The 19,961-nt window shown below is 46.0% G+C and overlaps 1 protein-coding gene across 1 annotated transcript in view; it reads left to right on the top strand.

The window, feature by feature from the left end:
• Ephb1 (Eph receptor B1) overlaps positions 1 to 19,543 on the top strand; it is a 436,332-nt gene extending 416,789 nt beyond the window's left edge. Inside the window, 4 exon segments of the mRNA NM_001104528.1 lie at positions 4,334 to 4,483; positions 12,075 to 12,268; positions 13,871 to 14,026; positions 18,035 to 19,543. Coding sequence (NP_001097998.1) covers positions 4,334 to 4,483; positions 12,075 to 12,268; positions 13,871 to 14,026; positions 18,035 to 18,143 — 609 coding nt within the window. The 3' untranslated portion in view covers positions 18,144 to 19,543.
• The last annotated feature ends 418 nt before the right edge of the window (positions 19,544 to 19,961 follow it).

Genomic DNA, 19,961 nt, shown 5'->3' with positions numbered 1-19,961 from the left:
GAGGGTTATGTCCTGAGGGTAGTACTTGGTCTAGGAAAGCCATCCTTCCTATAGGGTGGATTAGAGCAGAAGAGTGTGCCTTGTATCCTTCCTCACCATGACAATACAATGTACTGACCGGGTGGCTGCAGAGATAAACTTTTCTTCTTGAGGTAGGAGTTGAGTCTCATTGCTGCTATGTCCCCAGGACCCTGCTGAGGACAGAATGGGCCCTGCATCGAGGACTATTTCTATGGGGCCTAGTTGGAGGAGCTTGGTCCCTGGAAGTAGTGTCTTACCCTGGTCCCTTCCTGTGTGCCTCTCTGTTTCCTGCTGGTCATGATATGAGTTGTTCAGCTCCACCTCTCACCACCAAGATGGATTACCACCTCTGAAACTGCAACCCAAAATAAAGGATTCCTCTGGGAACTTGTTTCTGTCAGGCACTTGATCACAGCAAGGATGAGCGGGGGTAATATATCACTGCCTGCAGAGTACAGACCTGTGCCCTCAGCATCTCTGGGAGAGGCCATACAGGGTGCTGTGTGAAGACTGGTCCAGAAGCAAGGTCTCCTCAGTCTTTCTCTGTCCACAAGGATGTTGATTCCTTCCTACTGAACCTCCTCATGCTTCAGCACACCAAGAATTTTTCTTTTACATTCCCTACCACCCAATAGAGCAAGTCACTGCTTCTCTGTCCCTCTTCTTAGTGCGTACATTGGAAAGTAAGGGACTCCCTTTGCAGCCATGTGGATGGACTGGCCTTGGCTTCTGGTTCACATTTTCTCTTCAAGCAGCAAGACCTTCCTGGCTTGTGGAAGCCCTGCCTACTGCAATGTTATCTACTTCCTGTTCTTCAGTCCCCTTATGAGGCTGGTCAGCATCCTCTAACCTAATAGATTTTCTGTCATAAAATTGGAGACAAGTTAAGTAATCATGACCGTCACTGTAATTACCAGTGAGCATGAGAAGACAACACTGCCTGTGTGGTACAACAAAACAGAAGAGAAATTTAAAATCCTTGGGAGGGAAGGCACCCACCCCCTGCTCCCCTGACTCTGTGTTTCCCTTTGTTCTACTCCAGAGGTCGGTGCGCCCCTGTCTTCTCAACCAAGAAGAGCTAGCCATGACAAGTTGTCACTTCCTTGCCCAGGGTGGCTCTTCTGGAAGGCCCAGCCACCTGCTGAGATGGAGGGAGTGGTGGTGACAGGCCAAGCTCCATGTTCAGTGAGGCCCAACAGTACAAGGTGGCAGAAGGGCTCAAGGCTGCCCGCCAGTGGGCCTGGCACTGCCACTTTACATGCAAGAGGGAGCAGCTCAACAGCTGTCGCTGACAGCCCCTGGGGTCTGCTCCAGACTTGGCAGAGGAGGACACTTCCAGACTCCCAAATCATCTCTTTGAAATTCACAACTACACCTTCATCCCTCTCCTTTTTGCAATAAACACACACAAAAGATAAGCAAGCCCCAAGTCCCTTTACTTACGGACTTTCTCTACTTAGTCTCCTATGTCTCTTAGTCTTGCTGATAAGTTCTCACTCACATGAATCTCTCTCTCTCTCTCTCTCTCTCTCTCTCTCTCTCTCTCTCTCACACACACACACACACACACACACTCACTCACTCACTCACACACTCACACCTCCTGGTCTCAACTCAGGTGTTATCCACACTGTGTTTTGAGGCAGGGTCTGTTACTGGCCTGGAACCTACCAAGTAGACTAGGCTGGCTCACCATGAGCCCCAGGCATATTATATGCCTGTGTCCAGCATTGAGATTATAAGTGCAGGTCACCACATCTGGCCTTCTTTATATTGGTTCTGGGGATCAAGCTTGGGTCCTCATGGCTTCGAGGCAAGCACTTTACCGACTAAGCTATATCCCTGATCCAACTCAAGTATTTTGAAAGCAGAAGCCCTTTCCCTGTGGAGAAGTTTGTCTATCTCAAGATGTGACAACAATCTCTCTTTCAAGGACAACACAGAACAAGGCTCTCTGAGCTACCACCCACTGACATTTATGTGTTTGGCAGTTACTGGTCCCTCAGATGATTCCACCTCTCTTCTCTGCCATGGGTACCATATTGCTAAAGCCAGTGACTGCATCTGTGTTCTGGGGTATAGTGAGGACAGAGCATCCCTTGCAGGGCAGCCTAAGCCTCCAGGTATTTGTCATGTTTTTGGCATTTGAGCTGAGGACATCTCGCACCACAAAAACCTGCCAGAATCCGCAGGGGAAATCAGGACTGTCTTCCTTGCAGAAAGTTGGACATGTGCCGGGGGAGGTCTGGGCCAGGTGGCCTTTATTTCTCCCAGCCCTGGAGAGTAAGCCAGACAAAAATACACTTACTGTTGCTTCTCCCGCATCCTGTAGATTAACCATTTATATACGTAACAGGCACTTTTGCTGAACTCCAGTATAGATGATTTGAATGAATTTTAAGAGTGTTCAATATAAAAGTTAGCCTCCTACAGTTGAAGCACGAGTCCTAGGAGAAGAGAAGGTGGGGTAGGGTCTGTAGGTCTGCCCCTTGGTATAGCTTCCATTATCTGGTTCCCTTAGTTTCAGGGATTATGGAGTGATCCCCTGTCTAGGCACAGAACAGTTCTATGTAGTAAGATATGCTATTTAGCGTAATGGGTAGGAAAAAAAGGTCACACATGTCCTAAGGAGTGATGTGCTTGAGTGACAGCTTTGACACAGATTACATTAACACATAAAGTCAGTGTAGGTGTGTGTGTGTGTGTGTGTGTGTGTGTGTGTGTGTGTGTGTGATAACCCATACTGCCTTACTTTCTATCTCACCCTTACCAGTCTCTGTTTCCTTCTGACAAATCACTGGCCTCACTAGGCTGGGCTGCTTTAGCCCTTTACTTCACTCTGCCTGGATTTCCCTTTGGCAGCAAATTTGTCTGGCCAATGACTTGCTCTCTAGAGCTGAGCACAGTAGAAACAGTAGCTAGCACACAGTGAGAACAGTAGTTAATACACAGGCAGTTCACCATCAGATGTCCATGGACAGTAGTCCCTTACTACACAGGATAACCAGACTGTCCAGCTAATGACCAGGATCCCCGAGGGGTTGACTGCTTTCCCTGACCACATAGGTAGAAAAGGCCAGCACTTGTGTTGAAGCTAGTGCCCTGATTTTCAGATCCCCCACAGCTAACCTCTGTCCACACCCCCTCCTTTTTCAAGGGTATTAACTATATTTTGAGTTTGTTTCCTCGTCTGCCTGCCCACTGTCCCATAAACATTGTTAGCAGTTTGTAGCCTCACTGGGTGGGCTCTTCTCTGAGGCCCCAAATCCTCATCTAACAAGGCCCAGCAAATGCAGGTGTGGTTTGCTCATTCATTGACTGACTAACAGTGAAGATAAGTTTAGCTCTTAGTCTAACAATGCTGACCAGGTCTAGAAGCAATGTAAAGGCCAGAGAATTAAGTTAGACACATTCAATATGGCCCTCAAGACAAAAAAGAAGAAATAAAAACAAAAACAAAGCGATAAATAACCAAACAAAACCAGATCAGCCCTTTGGAAACAGGATCTCTAATCTCCTAGATCCTGACCTCTTCTGAAAGGCAGCTGGGGTGACCACCATACAAACAGGCCAAGGGCTCCTCATACCCAGTGCAACCCATGGCTGTAAGTAGGGCAAGAACATGGAGCTGGGAAAACCTTTCCTCAGAAATGGAGCGCAGTATGAGCAGTGGCAGAGGGGCAACTGGTGTGACTTTTCAGTGTCCCCAGAGACTATGCCCTGTGGATCCCTAGGGCTCATTACATTTCTATGGGAAATCGTGCCATTTGGAGAGAGACCATAGTGGGTTATGTCCAATCAAGATGCAGGTAGCAATCACCTCTAATTGATGTGAATGCCCATCCAAGTATACATCGTGCCATGAATGCCAAGGCTTCTGTTTAACTCAAACACATCTAACACCAAACCTGTGCTGTTTGCATAGACATGAAACAGTGACAACCATAGCTTGCATCTCCAGTAGCCAATCGGTTGTGGTTCCAGGAACTTTAGGATGGTTGTGCTCTCTCTTCCCACCACCTTACCAGCACTGATGGTAAAATCAATGCAGGATATCAGGGTGGGATGATGAAATCTCAACACTGCCATCCCCTTCATGTGTGAAATCTCCATGAAGCTAGTAGAGTCCTTGCTGGTCCCCTATAGCTCCTCTAAGTAGACTACTGTCAACGTTTATTGCTTCCAGGTCAAGGAGTTTCTTGGCTGTCCTAGTTTACAGGCTGGGGCAGCACAGGGTATGGTGTAGAATAAGACGCATGTCTGTTTTTTTTTTTTTTTTTTACTTTTACGGTTTGGTTTCATCTTCTTCTAGGGAGGGAAGATACCTGTTAGATGGACAGCTCCAGAGGCCATCGCCTACCGCAAGTTTACGTCAGCCAGCGATGTCTGGAGCTACGGGATTGTCATGTGGGAAGTAATGTCATTTGGAGAGAGACCTTACTGGGATATGTCCAATCAAGATGTAAGTACCAGCCACATCTAATGGATGTGAACACCCATCCAAGTATACCTCATGCCATGAGTGCCAAGGCCTCCTCTGTTCTAACTTGGGATAGCAACCTCATGACCCTAAACTTGAATTCAGTCAGGAACGCAGAGACTGAAGTCTGAAGTGACCAGAGAGTCATGTGTGGAACACACTAGGTTCACCAACCACAAAGTCTATAAGGGCAGCAGGAGTTTCCTGATTAGCCATGAGTCATAACTAGACCCTACCTAAACTAAGCAAGAAACTCTACAGCAATTCCTAGCCAATGTTTCTTTCTCATGATAGGGATTTGGGGGGAGGGGGGATGCTGGTCTGAAAGTTCTAGACTGAGTCTACATCCTGTGCCACCTGTGAGAATTGTACTGCTCTAAGCAGTTACAGTTCCTGAAGCATTGCTATAGGCATAAAGAGAGGAGGTATAAGGAGCCTTTGTTCCCCAAGAACAGAGCATTGGTGAACCTGTGGTAATATCAGCAAAGAGGGCACTAAGAAAGCTTCCCAAAGCAGGTCAACTTCAGGCTGGCTGCAGGAGCAGGGCCCTGTCTATGGGAGGTGTGGAGTTCATCAATCTCCCTTCAGGCTGCCCTCCCTGAAGAGGGTGAGAATGGGAAGGAAGAGGCCATTAAAGAAAGATGCTACAAGTGGAGGCATACTTTTGGAGATGTTCTTTCTGGATGGGAAATTTGCTTCATAATAAAGAGTAACAAAAGCTTTGGGGTGATGTGGGTCTGATAATATGCCTGGATTTCAATATCACCTTTGGCCTGGGCTGTCCTTCCAGACCACTCCTCTTCTGTGTTTTGAGTGCCCACTTTTCCCCCTTGGTGCTCAGAGGCTTGCAACTTGCAAAACCCGCATCCATGTGTCTCTTGTTTCCTCTTCCCACCTTCATGGGAACAGTCCTCATCTATCCAAGGTTCTTAGCTGGAAGAGACAGGGCTATCTCCAGTGTAGATCAGTTTACTCAGCTCCTACAGTCACACTGTAAGGGAATTCATGCCTGGATGGCCTTGGAGGCATTCCCCAGCTTGTGAAAACTGCCCTCAGCCAGTCTTTATGGATTTTCTCTGAAGACTGAGAAAGGTGGCAGTGCTCTAGTTCAGAGCAGATGAGATGACTGCACCCATAACCAGGTCCTGATGGTAACCATGTGGCATCCAGGTCCTCTATTATCTGTGATTAGCCACACCTCGACTCTGCTCCTGTAGTGTGTCCAATCAGTAAGCAATGGAGCTGACAGTAACTCGGCTGCCTTTATGAAATTGGCTGCACACATCTTCCATCTATAGTGTCTAAGTGAGAAATGCTAGCCAGACAATGCAGACCCATCTTGTCCCCACCCAGAGACCCTAATCCGATAAAGAACAATTCAGCTCACATAGAATGGATTACAAAACAGACAGGCGAGATTTGACACTTAAGATATTTGTGGGCAATGCTTTCACTTGTGCTGAGAACAAATAGAATTTCTAACACCGGGTTTCAAGAATTCCCCAAACATTCATTCAACACAGTCAACTTGTGCTAATGGTGACTGAGTCTTGCACTTGCTGATTTCATTCTTGAGGGGTTTACAGTTCAGTGGCATATACTGAGGGTTTGGGGAGCATTTAGGGGTGGGGAGGAGACTTCCTGGATGTTTGAGGTTTGAATGGAGACTCAGAGGAAACGTGAACATCTGCACAATAGTCGAAAATTCTCATTTTTGTTGTATTTTTTCCAAAATAAAATCCCCAAGCCTTGTCCCAAGTGTAATTCTCTTCCTAATGGGAACAGGAGGTGACATCATGCTCATTTAGAAATCCCCTGGGACCTGGCCTGGGAGAGAGACAGGAGGGGCTCCCAGCAGCTGGGCTGCAGTCACACTCATCAGAAAGCATAGAGGTGGTGGCTGTGAAGGATTTTACAGATGACAATTGAAAAGGCTTTAAGGAAGAGAATTGCACAGGCAAGTCGGAGTGCTGGTAATTGGGCTTCTGGAGCTCAGGAAGGTCTTTGAACATGTACAGAGAGTTTGTCAGCCAGAGAGAGCAACTTGGAACTTCTGCTGCTTGGATCTGATTGACAGAGATAATGAGAGTGGCAGTGTCTGTGGAGAGGAGCTGCGGCTTCATTGAAACATCAGAGCTCAACTTAACCCACTCTGCCCTGGTTCCTCCAGTGCTCTGAGCTCCTCCACTTCACTCTCCCCAGTCCAGGGTCGAGTAGGTACCACCTGCCTCCAGCTCGCTAATGGGAAATACACTTGTGTTCAGGGACAGCCAAGAACTCAGCCCAGAATTTGAGGGAGGGACTTTGCTCACTTTCCAGAGATGCTGCAGCTACTTCCTAAAATACCTGAAAATACTCAGAATTTTCTACAGGCTCCTGGGTCCAATCCAACCACCCCCACTACCATCTCTGGGCTCATGTGAACACAAGGAAATACTCGCCTATCTTGGCATTTTGGTTTGGCCCTAGGATGCTTCCTTATACTAGATTTGGGGCAGGGGGAGAGTATTCAAAGGAGTTATAGCAGCCTATGCAGCAAACTCAGATTAAGTTTCCTGGATTACTTCTGATACCTTGCTTCATTTCCCTTGTTTATTTGTTTGTTTGTTCGTTCATTCCTTCCTTCCTTTCTTTCTCTCTCTCTTTCTCTCTCTCTCTTTTCCTCTTTCCTTTTTTTAGAGGCAGGGTTTCTCTGTGTAGGCCTGGCTATCCCAGAACTGGCTTTGTAGACCAGGCTGACCTCAAATGCCACTCTTCTTAATATTCATAAACCTCACCCTGCTGTGAACCCAGGAAGGGACTTAGAATTTCTCCCAACTGATATTCACTCCTGTGAGGCAGGATATCCTGGGCCCTGGCCTTAGGCTAAGTCTTCCCATAAAATCCAAATGTGGTCACTGTTACTGCAGTCAGATGTGTTGACTAAAAGTGTTTCTCCAGACCTTCTCCTCCCCACTGTCCACATCTGTGAGGTAGGTGTGACAGGAAATGTTGTCAAAGTCTTAATAAAGTTGTAACATTGTCTTTGATTTAACGATATTTTAATAATAGCCATGCGTATTATGCACTCCAAAACTGAGAACAGCTCTAAATCCTTAAAAGAGAACAAACATCTCCCAAATGAAATCATGTCAAAGATGAGGACCGGCAGGTAAGTGCTTCCCAAACCCCAGTGGATGACCAAGGCTTTTTTTCCTCTGAGGTTGAGAGTTGTATTAATCAGCTTTCTTTCCCTTTCTATAACAAAACACCCGAGGAAAACTATTTTAAAAGAGAAAAAGGGTTTTGTTTTTTATTTTGTTTTGTTTTATTTTTAAAGATGTCATTCCCAGTTGGCTGACTTCATGGTTTCCAGGACTCTGTGAGACAGGACATCAGGGCCTGTGGCAGAGGAAGATGTTCATCAACTAGCAGAGTCAGGAAACAAAACGGAAGAGGAAAAGAAGGCAGGCTGCCAATACCACATTCAAGAGCATGGCTTCAGCGATGTTCTCTTTCTCAAGCTAGCTCACACTTCCTGAAAGTTACATAACCTCCTTCTAGCACCATAGGCTACTGAACAAGCCTTGAACACACGGCCTTTGAAGACATCTAAATCATCAGAGTGTTACACTTTGAGTGTGAAATCCCCACATAGGTTCATGTGTCTTCATACCTGGTTTCCAGCTAGAGATGCTGGTTTTGGAGAATGTGGAACCTTTACGAGCTGAGGCCTAGCTCACTGGCAAACAGGCCTTGAGGATTATAGGCAACCTCCCTTCTGGCCCAAGTTGTCTGCTTCCTAGGTGGCACTGTATAACAAGTAACAACTGACCTTGACCTCTGCCGTGCCTTCCAAACCACAGTAGACCATAACTCCATGAACCTGTGAGCCAAAATAGTTCTTCCTTGCCTTAAGTAGCTTCTGTCCACTCTTATCTATAAAAAATGAAACTCATACACAGGATAAAGTCTTTAGAAGTATCAGTGCTTGGGTATCAGCTTGAATAGTAGCAATAGGATCATCTACAGGAAATATCTGATGGAGTAAAGTCACCGCTACTTCATAAATATGAATATGGGAAGAGTTCCCATGGTTGTCCTTTTTAGAAACAGTTGAGAAATGGATATGGTCACAATGTGTCTTTACTGTGTGCTTGAAGATCTCCAACACTATCTTCCTACTCTTCTCAAATGGCAGGAGCCTCTTCTTGTTTGCAGAGAAGATATCCACTAGAGAAAAGGTGTAGTGATAACTCCCTCCGTACAATGAGGACTTTTCTGTCAGCCATCTGTGTAGAATTAGCATGTACCCCTTCACTGTGTCATCTGGCTTTTCAAACAATGCACTGTGCAGTTTCCAATCCATTGATCATCCTTGGAGTTCATAGATTAAAAACAAGTAGAACTTGCACCCAGGATCCATTTGCCAACACCTCCAGTCCCTATGTAGTACTGTCACCACCCTGCTCCTGGCTGACTTTTTTAAGGAGCTCTAAGAGATAGTGACATTTTGATATCTTCCTCAAAAGAAGATTTTCATGCCAAGCAAATAGAAAAAATGCCAAAGCAAACACGAGGGCAGTTATCAGCAAGGTGGCATTGTTTAGGTGTAAAGCTCATGGGTAGAAGTGTTGGCATATACGTGGGTGGCCCCCATCCTCTTGATGCCCTTTCTGGAGTGCCTGGGTCCCCAGTATAAGTGCATTGCTCCTGCTCTAGTGTTGCTCAGCACCGTTCCTCTGAGACAGGGAGGGGAGTTGATTTGCTTGTGGGAAAAATTGGTTTGTAAATCAGTTTCAGGAGTTTAGGGAGAACACTAATGCCTTCTGCTGCCTTGCATAGAGGACTTTGGAATCCCCAAACCCCATGAGACTGGGGACCTGGACTCTAGCCCCTCCTGCTGGCCTTATTGAGCTTGGCCTTAAGTGACCTAAACGGAGCTCCTCTGAGCCCTCAATGGACAATCCTGCTTATCTCCACCATGTTTGGAGACGCCATGCCCCTCAGTCTGGTTTCTTGGAAGGAGTTAGAAACAGGCAGATGTCAATGAGCCAGGTTAATGGGAACAATACCCAGTTGCTGGTTCTCATGGATTCCTTAGCTTAGCTCCACCCTGCTTCAGCCTGTGATACCTCCAGGGCTCTAACTGAGTGCTGTGGCCTCCAGGGTTAGACCACAGCGCTGCCCCCACACACCTTAACGGTGGGTATCCTACATGTTTTAGCTGCAGCCTATCACCATATGTTGCACGCAGAATATTTCATTGATTATCTCTCCACTTTCCTCATGGGGAAAATATGGCCACAATGTCCTCCAAAGAGGATAGAAGGGAATTTGACCGACAGCACTCTGAAGGAGAAAAAAATTAGTCAGTGCAATATACTCTTCAAAAGAGAACGTTTCTAGTCACTCATTATTTTATATAGTAGTGATACTAACGTGAAGGGTATACTCATTTTCATCATATGAATGGAAAACATAATACACTTATTATCTCCAGTAACCTCAGTTAATATTATCTCATATCCTATGGAGCGTCCACACAAATTGCAAAAATATAAGCTGATTGAAGATGTTCACTTTTTGACCAATTTACAAGGTTAGAAAGAAAAGAATAATCGGTTGAAATGAATCTGATTTTTTTTTTGTTAAGTTGAGGTAAAATTACCAGAAAATTACAGAACTTCAAATAATTTTCTTTGTTGTTTGAAGTGCTTCACCTGTTTAATATAAAATCAATTCACAATTATTACAGACAATAAAATACAAACAAGCGAGAAGAAAAAACATAAAGAGCGTCCATGGTCCTCCCCGCCCAGAGGTGACCGTAATTTGTCCCACAGTGTATATCCAACTACGGCCTCTGTGTGTGTGTGTGTGTGTGTGTGTGTGTGTGTGTGTGTGTGTGTGTGTGTGTGTGTGTGTGCTGGGCTGTTTTGCTATGACATTTTTTATGAAAGCATGACTGTCCTGTACAGTTACACATCTCACCCTTCTGCTTGCCTGCGTAGCTCATTTTCACTTAAATGCTACACCACTTTACAGGCTGGTTAGAGTCCAGCTTTCTGATGTTCTTTGAGCGTGCCCCTATACAGTCAAATGCTTAGAACTTGGGTCATATATGATTTTTCTCTAATATGAAAAGTGAAAAGCAGGCACAATTGACTTACATGATTTGAGAATCATGCAGTGTTGGGGGCTGGAGAGATGGCTCAGCGGTTAAGAGCCCTGGCTGCTCTGCCAGAGGTCCTGAGTTCAATTCCCAGCAACCACATGGTGGCTCACAGCCATCTACAAGGTGATCTGTTGCCCTCTTCTGACATGTGGATGTATATGCAGCAGCGCACTTATACATTAAATAAATAAAAAAATTTAAAAGTGCAATGTAAAAATACACATAAATCTGAAAAGTAAGCCACCAAAAGGTTCCAAAACATTTACAGAGTTCTTTTTCAGCAGAGGTAGTGAAAGCCAGCCATACTGGATTAGAGGTGTTCACTCACTCGGTGAGCCCACCTTGGTCTGTGGGCTGTTGTGGCTGCACTGAGCAGTTTCTTGACCTTGACCTCCAGTCCTTTTCAGGTTGCATCTCAGGAGGCTTAGGGCAGCCACGTTCTGGAAGCATCTGAGGGGTCCAGGCATGGACTGGGGCTTGCTGATTCATCTTCTCTCTTCCTTTCCCTTCAGGACTGAGAGAAAGAGGCCATCGCAGGCTTTTGGAGCATCCTTTATAAATAGCCAGGTTTCCACATAACATCTGCCCCTGTTGTGATTTGATCTCCACGCCCCCTGTTTTCTTTGATTTGTAGACGGTCTTTTAAATTAGCACAGGCTAGCCCAGAACTCAGAATCCTCCTCTCTTGGCCTTTAAAGTGCTAGATTTAGTCTGCATACCATGCTTAGCTCCTATGTTGTGTGTGTGCATATATGTGTGTGTGCGTGCACACGGCAGTGTTGCTACCCTCAGAGGCCAGAGACATTGAATCTCTCTAGAGCTGGAGTCCTGGGACCATCGGCCCCTATGAACTGCACAATGTCGGAGCTGCTTGCAGTACACACTCTTTACCACCAAACCATCTCTCTAGCTCTACCCACTCATTTTCAAAACCTATTTACATTTTTATTTGTGGTTATGTATGTTTGTTTGCTTGTCTGTATGTGCACCATAGGGCCGGCAGTAGCAGATGAGTCTAGAAGAGGGGGTCAGATCCCATTAGACTGGAATTGGAAAAGGTTGTGATGTGGGCACTGGCAACCAATCCTGGATCTTCTGCAAGAACAGCAAGTGCTCTTAACCAATGAGCCATCTCTCCAGCCTGCTGACCCTCTTATTCTTAATAAATATTTACAGAGACCCAGTTGTATCAGGCCCTGCACCAAGTACAGGAGACCCAAAGGGACAAAATCTGGTCTTTACTTCCTAGGTAGGGAAACCAAGATCTCAGAAGATCCTATGACAGGAAATATGTGGTGAGCAGTGAGAGCACCTGGGTCAGCCTGGCTGGTGAACACCCCATCTCTGGGGAGAATATTCTAATGACTAGCTAGTAGGACAGTTCCTAGTTACAGTGATCCTTTTGTACCAATACAGGTCATCAATGCCATTGAGCAGGACTACCGGCTGCCCCCTCCTATGGACTGCCCAGCTGCCCTGCACCAGCTCATGCTGGACTGTTGGCAGAAGGATCGAAATAGCCGGCCCCGTTTTGCAGAGATCGTCAACACCCTGGACAAGATGATCCGGAACCCAGCTAGTCTCAAGACTGTGGCAACCATCACCGCTGTGTGAGTCTAGTGGAGCAGGGCAATGCCTCGATGTGGTGGTTCTCACAGCCAGGGGCATGGCTGGCAGCCTTTGTTCTGCCCTGGACCAAGTCGGAGTAGCACAGATTGTTCACCAATGGAAGACATTCCCAGATTGTTGCCTTCTTCGTATCTTCCCCATCTGTAAAATACATTCCATTGTGGACAGATAGGCAGAGATCTGGTCTGGGTTCCACCAGCTATTGGCAGACAGTGGACTCAGCACTGGGCTCTATATTAGTGGACTGTATCTAATATGATCAGTGATGCACTATTTCTAGGTGATCTTGTTCCTAAGGAGGCATCTTTTTGTTAACTGCATTAGTTTATCTAGGCTTGGAGTTTGGGCCAACAGTTAGATAGGCTATGGCTATGATTCCTGTGGGACAAAGAAATACAATGCAGATTCATTTGATATGAATGGATGCACAAAATAGCTGTCAGCTACATCTGCTGTGATTTCCTTAGATACATTTGCATTATTTCATTTTTTAAATTTCTCTTTTCAACCAAAATGGAGTAGGTGAGGCCAGACCGGTCTCCATACCCAGTGTTGGTACTGGTAGGATGTAGTTCTTGCCATTTTGTGGTTTAAAATAATTTAGAAACAGATGATTATCATCATTAGATCGGTTGTCAGTTTTTAAAAAGTAAGATTGAGATGTTAATGGCTGATGTGGCAGAGTCCTGTGCAGACACCCAGAGTCCATACCTCCATTTTCAGCAGAGAGGTATCTGGTGGTGCTATTGCAGAGGAGACAGGAAGGGCCAGAGTGTGTTGACTAGATGCCCATGGAGATGGGGGCAAAGAGCAAGTCCTGAGCCTGTGAAGAGTCAGAGGCTTAGGACCAGCCAGTTGCTAAGCATGAAGTTGTGGAAGCTGCTTAGGTGGGAAAAAGCAAGGCCACTCAGCATCCTCTGGGCATCCGGCAATATCTTGATTTTTCCAAACAATGAGCACCTGTGGAAGGGCTTGCCATGTGTTAGGGTTGAAGAGAGAGCTTGGGGTATGATAATTGGACCTGACTGCAGGGTGGGCCTTGTGAAGGAGAACACAAGAATCACCAAAGAAAAGAGAGTGTCTTAAAGCATGGGCATGCAAAGATTCAGGACGTAAACTCTCATGGCCTAGAGGGAAATCGGATGTGAAGATGGAGTGACATCAAGATAGCTGCTGTGAATATGACTGGCTCAGTTATCTACGTATCTACCTTGAGTCTGTTCAGAAAAGGACAGTCGTTGCTGGGTGGCTACTCCACTCTATGCTTTTCAAACAGCAGGGAAAGGAAGACGGTTGCCAGTAGATTTGGCAAGGTTGTGGTGAATCGTATGTATCTTTTACAGGACCACATCTTTGGGTGGGGAGTCACCATGATTTCAGTTGATAAAGGAGTCTCGGTCCCCATCTCCTTCAACTGAATACCAGTACCAATCAGTTTGTGTTGTTGACTGACCTGTGACAATACCCAGAAATAAATGACCGGCCCCTCAGCTTTGGAGATGGTGCCAGGAGAGGAGGGAAAGGTCAGCCTGGAGTGTCACCTCTCTGCAGCTGTGGAGTCACCTGTTCTTCTGTCTCACCAGGCCTTCCCAACCCCTGCTTGACCGCTCTATCCCAGACTTCACGGCCTTTACCACCGTGGATGACTGGCTAAGTGCCATCAAAATGGTCCAGTACAGGGACAGCTTCCTCACCGCTGGCTTCACCTCCCTCCAGCTGGTCACCCAGATGACATCAGAGTAAGTGATGAGACTCCTTCATCCAGCCCAGAGCTAGGGGTTAAGGCCCTTTCCCTGCGACCTAAGATAATGCGGGTGAACGAGTCTTCTCTGAGTAGAACCAGCCTTATGGGGCTGTACTTTGGTAAGATGAAGTTGGGACATAGAGGCAGACTGAGGGTGCCGGCAGAGCTCTATTCTGGACCCCAGGTGAGGTTCCTAATAGTCATAGCCATATGTGATTTGTCTAATAATGGAGGCTCTCCCCCATCTAAGGTTTAGACTCAGCCCATCAAAGAGGGCATCCAGATGGGAAGGAAGGACTCAGAAGCCTGCACTTGAGACTGAGTTGCAAACAGGGTACTGCACTGACTCAGAGCTGTGTGGAGCGTCGTCCTCACGCTCGGACAACCTTTGTAAACAGACACACATTTCCATCCCCCCTCAAATTATTTACCAGCCTGCTCCTCCCGCAGGAGTGTTGAGGAATATACAAAGTAAAATTATTCAAATAAGAGGAGAGCTAGACAGTTTCCTAAAGATCCTCGTGGTCCATTATTTCCCCTAGAATGTTCCAAGCAGCATCAGCTGTGGGAAATGTTAATAGGTTCTCCTTGGAAAAAAGGTCCCACGGTCAAATAAATTTGGGAAATACTGCACACTCTATCACCCTTGTGGAGATTCACTGTTCATATTAGCATTATAAAGGCCATGAGAAATCCTGAAATAAAGAATCCCATTTCAAATTATTAAAGACCATAGAACCATAGTTTTGAGGGACAGGTTTTTATGGAACTGCGGTTTGGGAAATATTTATCTAGTTCCAATCTTTCTATTCAGCGGATTCTGAAATAGTAGGACACATGGGGCAAGATGGGACACAAAACTGCTTTTCTGGCTGCTGGTTCAATTTACATCTACCTCAGGGCCAAAAGGGGGCCCAGCCTTTGCTGGTCACTGGAATAGTCTGGGAACTTTTGGGAAGTAACAAAACCTTAGCCTGGGGCCAGTAGAGTGCTTGCCTGGGTTCATCCTCTAGCATTGTGTAAACTGGAGATGCTGGCGCATGTGTGCATTTGGGAGGTAGGGGGATCAGAACTTCAAGGTTATCGTCAGTTACCATATCCAGTTCAAGGCCAGCCTGGGCTACAAAATCCCTAAGTACTGATGCCACCTGCAGGATTCTGGTTAATTACTATGAGTCAGAAAACCAGGCCTTAGGGGATTTCCATATTCCTCAGGTGATTCTGATGTGTGACAGAAATGAAGAAACGCAGGAAAGACGAGGTTCAGATTTCGCTTTTGCCTTCTGTACTCAAAGAAGTTCAAATAATGCAAGTCAGGAAATCAAACCTTCCTTTTACACACACACACACACACCCCACACACATACACACATGAAGCACCCAAGCTACAGTGTGTGCTGACAGGATCATAATGGGATTCTGGTGGCCTATGACACGTCAACCCAGCAGGCAGCTGACAAACGTTAACTGATCACCTGTTATATCTCAGGCACAGTACTAGACTTTGGAGTTTGTTGACAGTCAGGTCAGTCGCTGTATCCAGGAGAAAAGGGTGGAGACCCACTCTTAGCTTCTCACCGCAGTGCAGACAGATTCCAGACACTGACTGTTTCCAGCCTATGCCTGAAGTCATGCTCTATTGCTGTGAGATTTACTCTTATCATAAATGATAGAATCTGGGTTTTTCTCCAGGGTGGTGCTTGAGTGTGCATCGAGATTAGAATCCACTGAATAGCAGTACATGCCTTTATAAAGGCCCATTTGCTGGTGATCCGTAAAAACGACAGCCCTACACATTTTGAATGACTGCCAAATGTACAGCACAGAACTTAAAGAAATAAAGTTTAAAATGAACTGGCCTCCCCATCCTGCAGAGCCCAGAAGGATGCCCCTGGGCGATCAGAGAGCCTAAGTATGTGTTTATGGAGTCAGGACCTCTCTAGTCTGTTCACTCTCATCGGTCAGAGTCTTTTTATTTATTTATTTTTAGCATATTTCTCCCCATTTCCTCCATAACTGAGTCAAATAAAGTCATTCCTCCAGACTGGGAAAAGTCACAGAAAAAGGAACCAGGAGTAGATTAAAAAGAAAGTTAAACTGAAAATTAAGGAATTTAGTTCAAAGTAAAACACGGCCACACAGTACTGGAGCAATTCAATTTGTTTTTTGAGAGATGAGAGATGGGACAAGAAAGAAAATGAGCAACTTGATAAAATAGATGGCGGGGCAATTTGTGAATTCAAAATTCACGCATGCTTCCCAGAAGCATTTGCTATAAAAGACACGGGCACTTTGCCTATCTCAAGCAGCTGCAGCCTTGGAGAGATTGACTACAGCTAAAGTGGGGCAGGGGAGTGGGCGGTGAGGGCCAAGGCGTAGTGCATGCAGACCCACCCCAGGGTCTGTGAGGGTGTGCAGTGTACAAAGGACCAGGGAGCTTGGAAGAAATAAACAAGACCATAGAAGAGTGTGAGAGGAGGCCCATTAGGGTGGCCGGGAACCACGTGCTCTTACATTTAAATCCCACTTCTCTCTGCTCACCTGCTCTGTAATATCCAGTGCGTTGCTTCTTTGACACTTGTCTGAGAATGCACATGCAAAAGTAGTGCATGTGTCCTTGGTTTGTAGAGAGACAAAAGGAATAGTGTGCTCTATAGCATGTGTTTGCCCCATCACCTATCCATAGGAAAACTGATTGCTGTTAAACTTAATATTTGTGACTGCAGTATTCTCTCTGTGATTAAGAAACACATCCCTGTAGGATAGTATATAGCCCAGTGCTCTATACTGTTATCAGCTAAGGAAAGATGCACAGGTCTCCTTGAGGTCAAATTTAAGCCATGAACTTGTTCAGATTAATTCACACAGCTCGCAGATGAATCCAATCCGAACCTCTATCCCAGCCACATTCTTGGGCTTCCTACTTGAGTAGATAAAGTTATTTTAAGATCACCCTTCTTAAAAAAATGCATGGCATTAAAATTCAAACAGAGTCAGAGATTGGAAGCTCAGAGGGAAACATCAGAAGGCCAGGCAAGCCCCACAGCTTTTCAACCTCAGTGGGTGTTCACTAATTTAGGCAGAAAGCTCAGCAGAATAACCAAAGCACAGAGTGTGCACTTGGAGAGTCAGACACGGAGGAAAGGAAAATCCCAGTCCACCCAAGGGTCGTGGCCACTAGGAAGGGGGTGCTTCTGGATCCACGGGTGAGGAATAAAGCATAGCTCAAGCAGATGGTGGTGAGCAGGAGGGGTGAGGGCTACTGCACAGAAAAAGATGAGTTTGAGCAAGATCATATCATAAGTGAGTGTTGGGGCAATAGAACCATGCTCGCTGTGCAAGCATGAGGACCTGAGCTTATCTCCAGATCATTGTGAAAGATGCTGGGTGAGGGACTGGAGAGATAGCTCAGTGGTTAAGAGCACTGACTGCTCTTCCAGTGGTGCTGAGTTCAATTCCCAGCAGCCACATGGTGGCTCACAACCATCTATAATGGGATCTGATGCCCTCTTCTGCTGTCTGAAGACAGTGACAGGGTATTCATATACATGATATAAATAATTTTTTATAAAGATGCTGATTGAGGTGCCATTGAATTATAATCCTAATACTGGGGAGGTAGAGACAGGTTGACCCCTTGGGGTCAGTGGCCAGACTGTCATAATTGGCATGCCCCAGGTCACTGAAAGACAGTATCATAAAACCATACAAAATGAATGATAACTAAGTAATAACACTCAAAGCTGGCCTCTGGCAACTGGCCTCCATATACAAGCATGAATGCATGTACACAACACACTCACTAGAGACACACATTCAAACATATACAAATTAAATGACAATATGTATCAACACTATTCATACATACTTGGGCTAATTGATTCTGGGATTTTAGTGCGGTTTTTTCCCTACCCTCCCTTTTTCAGGATCATGCACTTTGGTGATAAGTCAGAGCTGTGAAAAGCTGCCCTAACTCTTACGTTGCCTTCGTTTTCCCTTCTAGAGACCTCCTGAGAATAGGGGTCACCTTGGCAGGCCATCAGAAGAAGATTCTTAGCAGCATCCACTCGATGAGGGTCCAGATGAACCAGTCACCGTCGGTAATGGCATGAGAACTCGATGTTCCTAGGGGAGGAGAGGAATGAAAAGGACCAGGGTCAAAGGGGAAACAGAGGTTGACCACGGTGGAATGTGCCAGAAAGATCACGTTCTTGGCTGAGAAACAACTTCCCACCTGTGAAGAATGAACTGGACCTGCTGCCCATGGGCAACCGCCATTTCTCGGCCATGGAAGTGTGTAGAAGCCGTGGGAAACCAAACGCGTAATGATTGACGATAAAGACAGAGAAAGGTGATGCTAAACAGAAGCGAAGCTGAAACCGTATGCGTTGGGAACCAGGGTGAACTCAGTTCCCATCTGAGAGGGACTGGAGTTCCCCGTCTGCAGGAAGAAAGGAAGGAGGTGGAGGGAAGAGAGGGAAGCCCTGGGCTGTGCCATGCTCTCCCTCGCCAATGACATTCTTTTCTTTCCTCCATTCGTACTCCTCCCTCAGAGCCCCTCCTCCCTCCCCCACATCCATTTCCCTTGCTCATGACTCATGTAGGGAAGTTTCTTCAAAATAAAACCCAGCTCCTGAGTCTCCAGATGTCGTCTGTCAGTTGCCAAAGGACTTTGCTGACCACTACTGCATGGGGATCCAACCAATCCAATTAATGTCTTCATATTGAAGAAGAAATGTACCTTCAATTGAAAACCTTGTTTTTCTTTTGTTTGCATTTTCTGCAAAAAGGAAAAAAAAAAAAAAGAAACCACAAATTGGAGAGAAAAAAAAAACACAAATAGAAAAACCTGTTTCCGTGTGCGAACGCACACGTATGTGTGTCTGCGTTATAAAATGACCGTGCTTGTTCGTGACAGATGCAAACAAGAAAAAAGAATTGGGAAAGGTTTTGGCCCTGGGAGGTCTCAAGGGGCTGGAATATGCTTGTTGGCCTGGCTTTCTGCTTGGGCCACTGGGAAGAGAAAAGGGGGAGGGGACGTAAATGAAAGAAAAAAAAAAGATAGTCTCTGAAGAGTTTGCAAATTAAGACAGGAAACAGGTGAGTGGTTTGGATTGGATGCAGTGTGGGCCGTTCCAGAATGATGCTGACTGAAGAGTTACTCTTTGATAAGATCTGAAGAAAAGGAGAGGGAAAGGATTTCTGGAGAATGTTCTTGCACATCCCCGGAACCAGCGATTTGAGAGGCGGCGAGGGAGAGCTCTCTCTTGCCCGGCCGTGGACTGGCTGAGCCGCGTGGCATGGAGGAACAGCCACGTGGCATGGAGGAGTGTGTCTGTCTTGTCTGTGTTTCTCTTCGCACTCCTTCCTGCACCTCATTGTTCATTGTTTGATTCGCTTTTGTAAATTCCACCTAACATTTAAATATTTTTTAATTTCTCCTTTGACCTTAATCTCCTTGTTAATTTCATCTGTCTAATTAAAAAGAGAAGAAGCATGTCTGGGTTTACGTAAGATGTTGTCAGAGTGTGTCCCTGGACCCTGGTCTTAGCTCACACACTGAGAAGTTTACGCCCAAGCTCTAGACTGCTCTCTCTCTCGCTACATCTGTGAGAGAGATAAGAGGTCTGAGCAGGAACCTTGGCTCCAGACTTGACACATAACTTAAGGCAGTGAGAGCCTTTTCCTCTAGGCCTGGGTAACTGGTTTGGGAGTATCTTAGTTTCGTCGTCTCTGCGCTTTGCGATCAAATTCCCGTGGCAAAAGCAGCCCAAGAGGGAAGAGGTTTCCTTGACTCACGGTTCCAGGTCATAGTCCATTATGGCAAACAAGACAACACATCAGCAACTCGAAGCATCTAGCCACATTTCCTCCACTGTTGAGAGCAGAGAGAGAAGGAATGCTTGCAGGCTCACTTGTGCTCAGCACCC

This window comes from Rattus norvegicus, chromosome 8 (assembly GCF_021556685.1).
Source record: "Rattus norvegicus strain SHRSP/BbbUtx chromosome 8, alternate assembly SHRSP_T2T, whole genome shotgun sequence".
Lineage (NCBI taxonomy): Eukaryota > Metazoa > Chordata > Mammalia > Rodentia > Muridae > Rattus > Rattus norvegicus.
The sequence above is the reverse complement of the archived record's forward strand: the minus strand, read 5'-3'. Positions and strand labels throughout refer to the sequence as shown.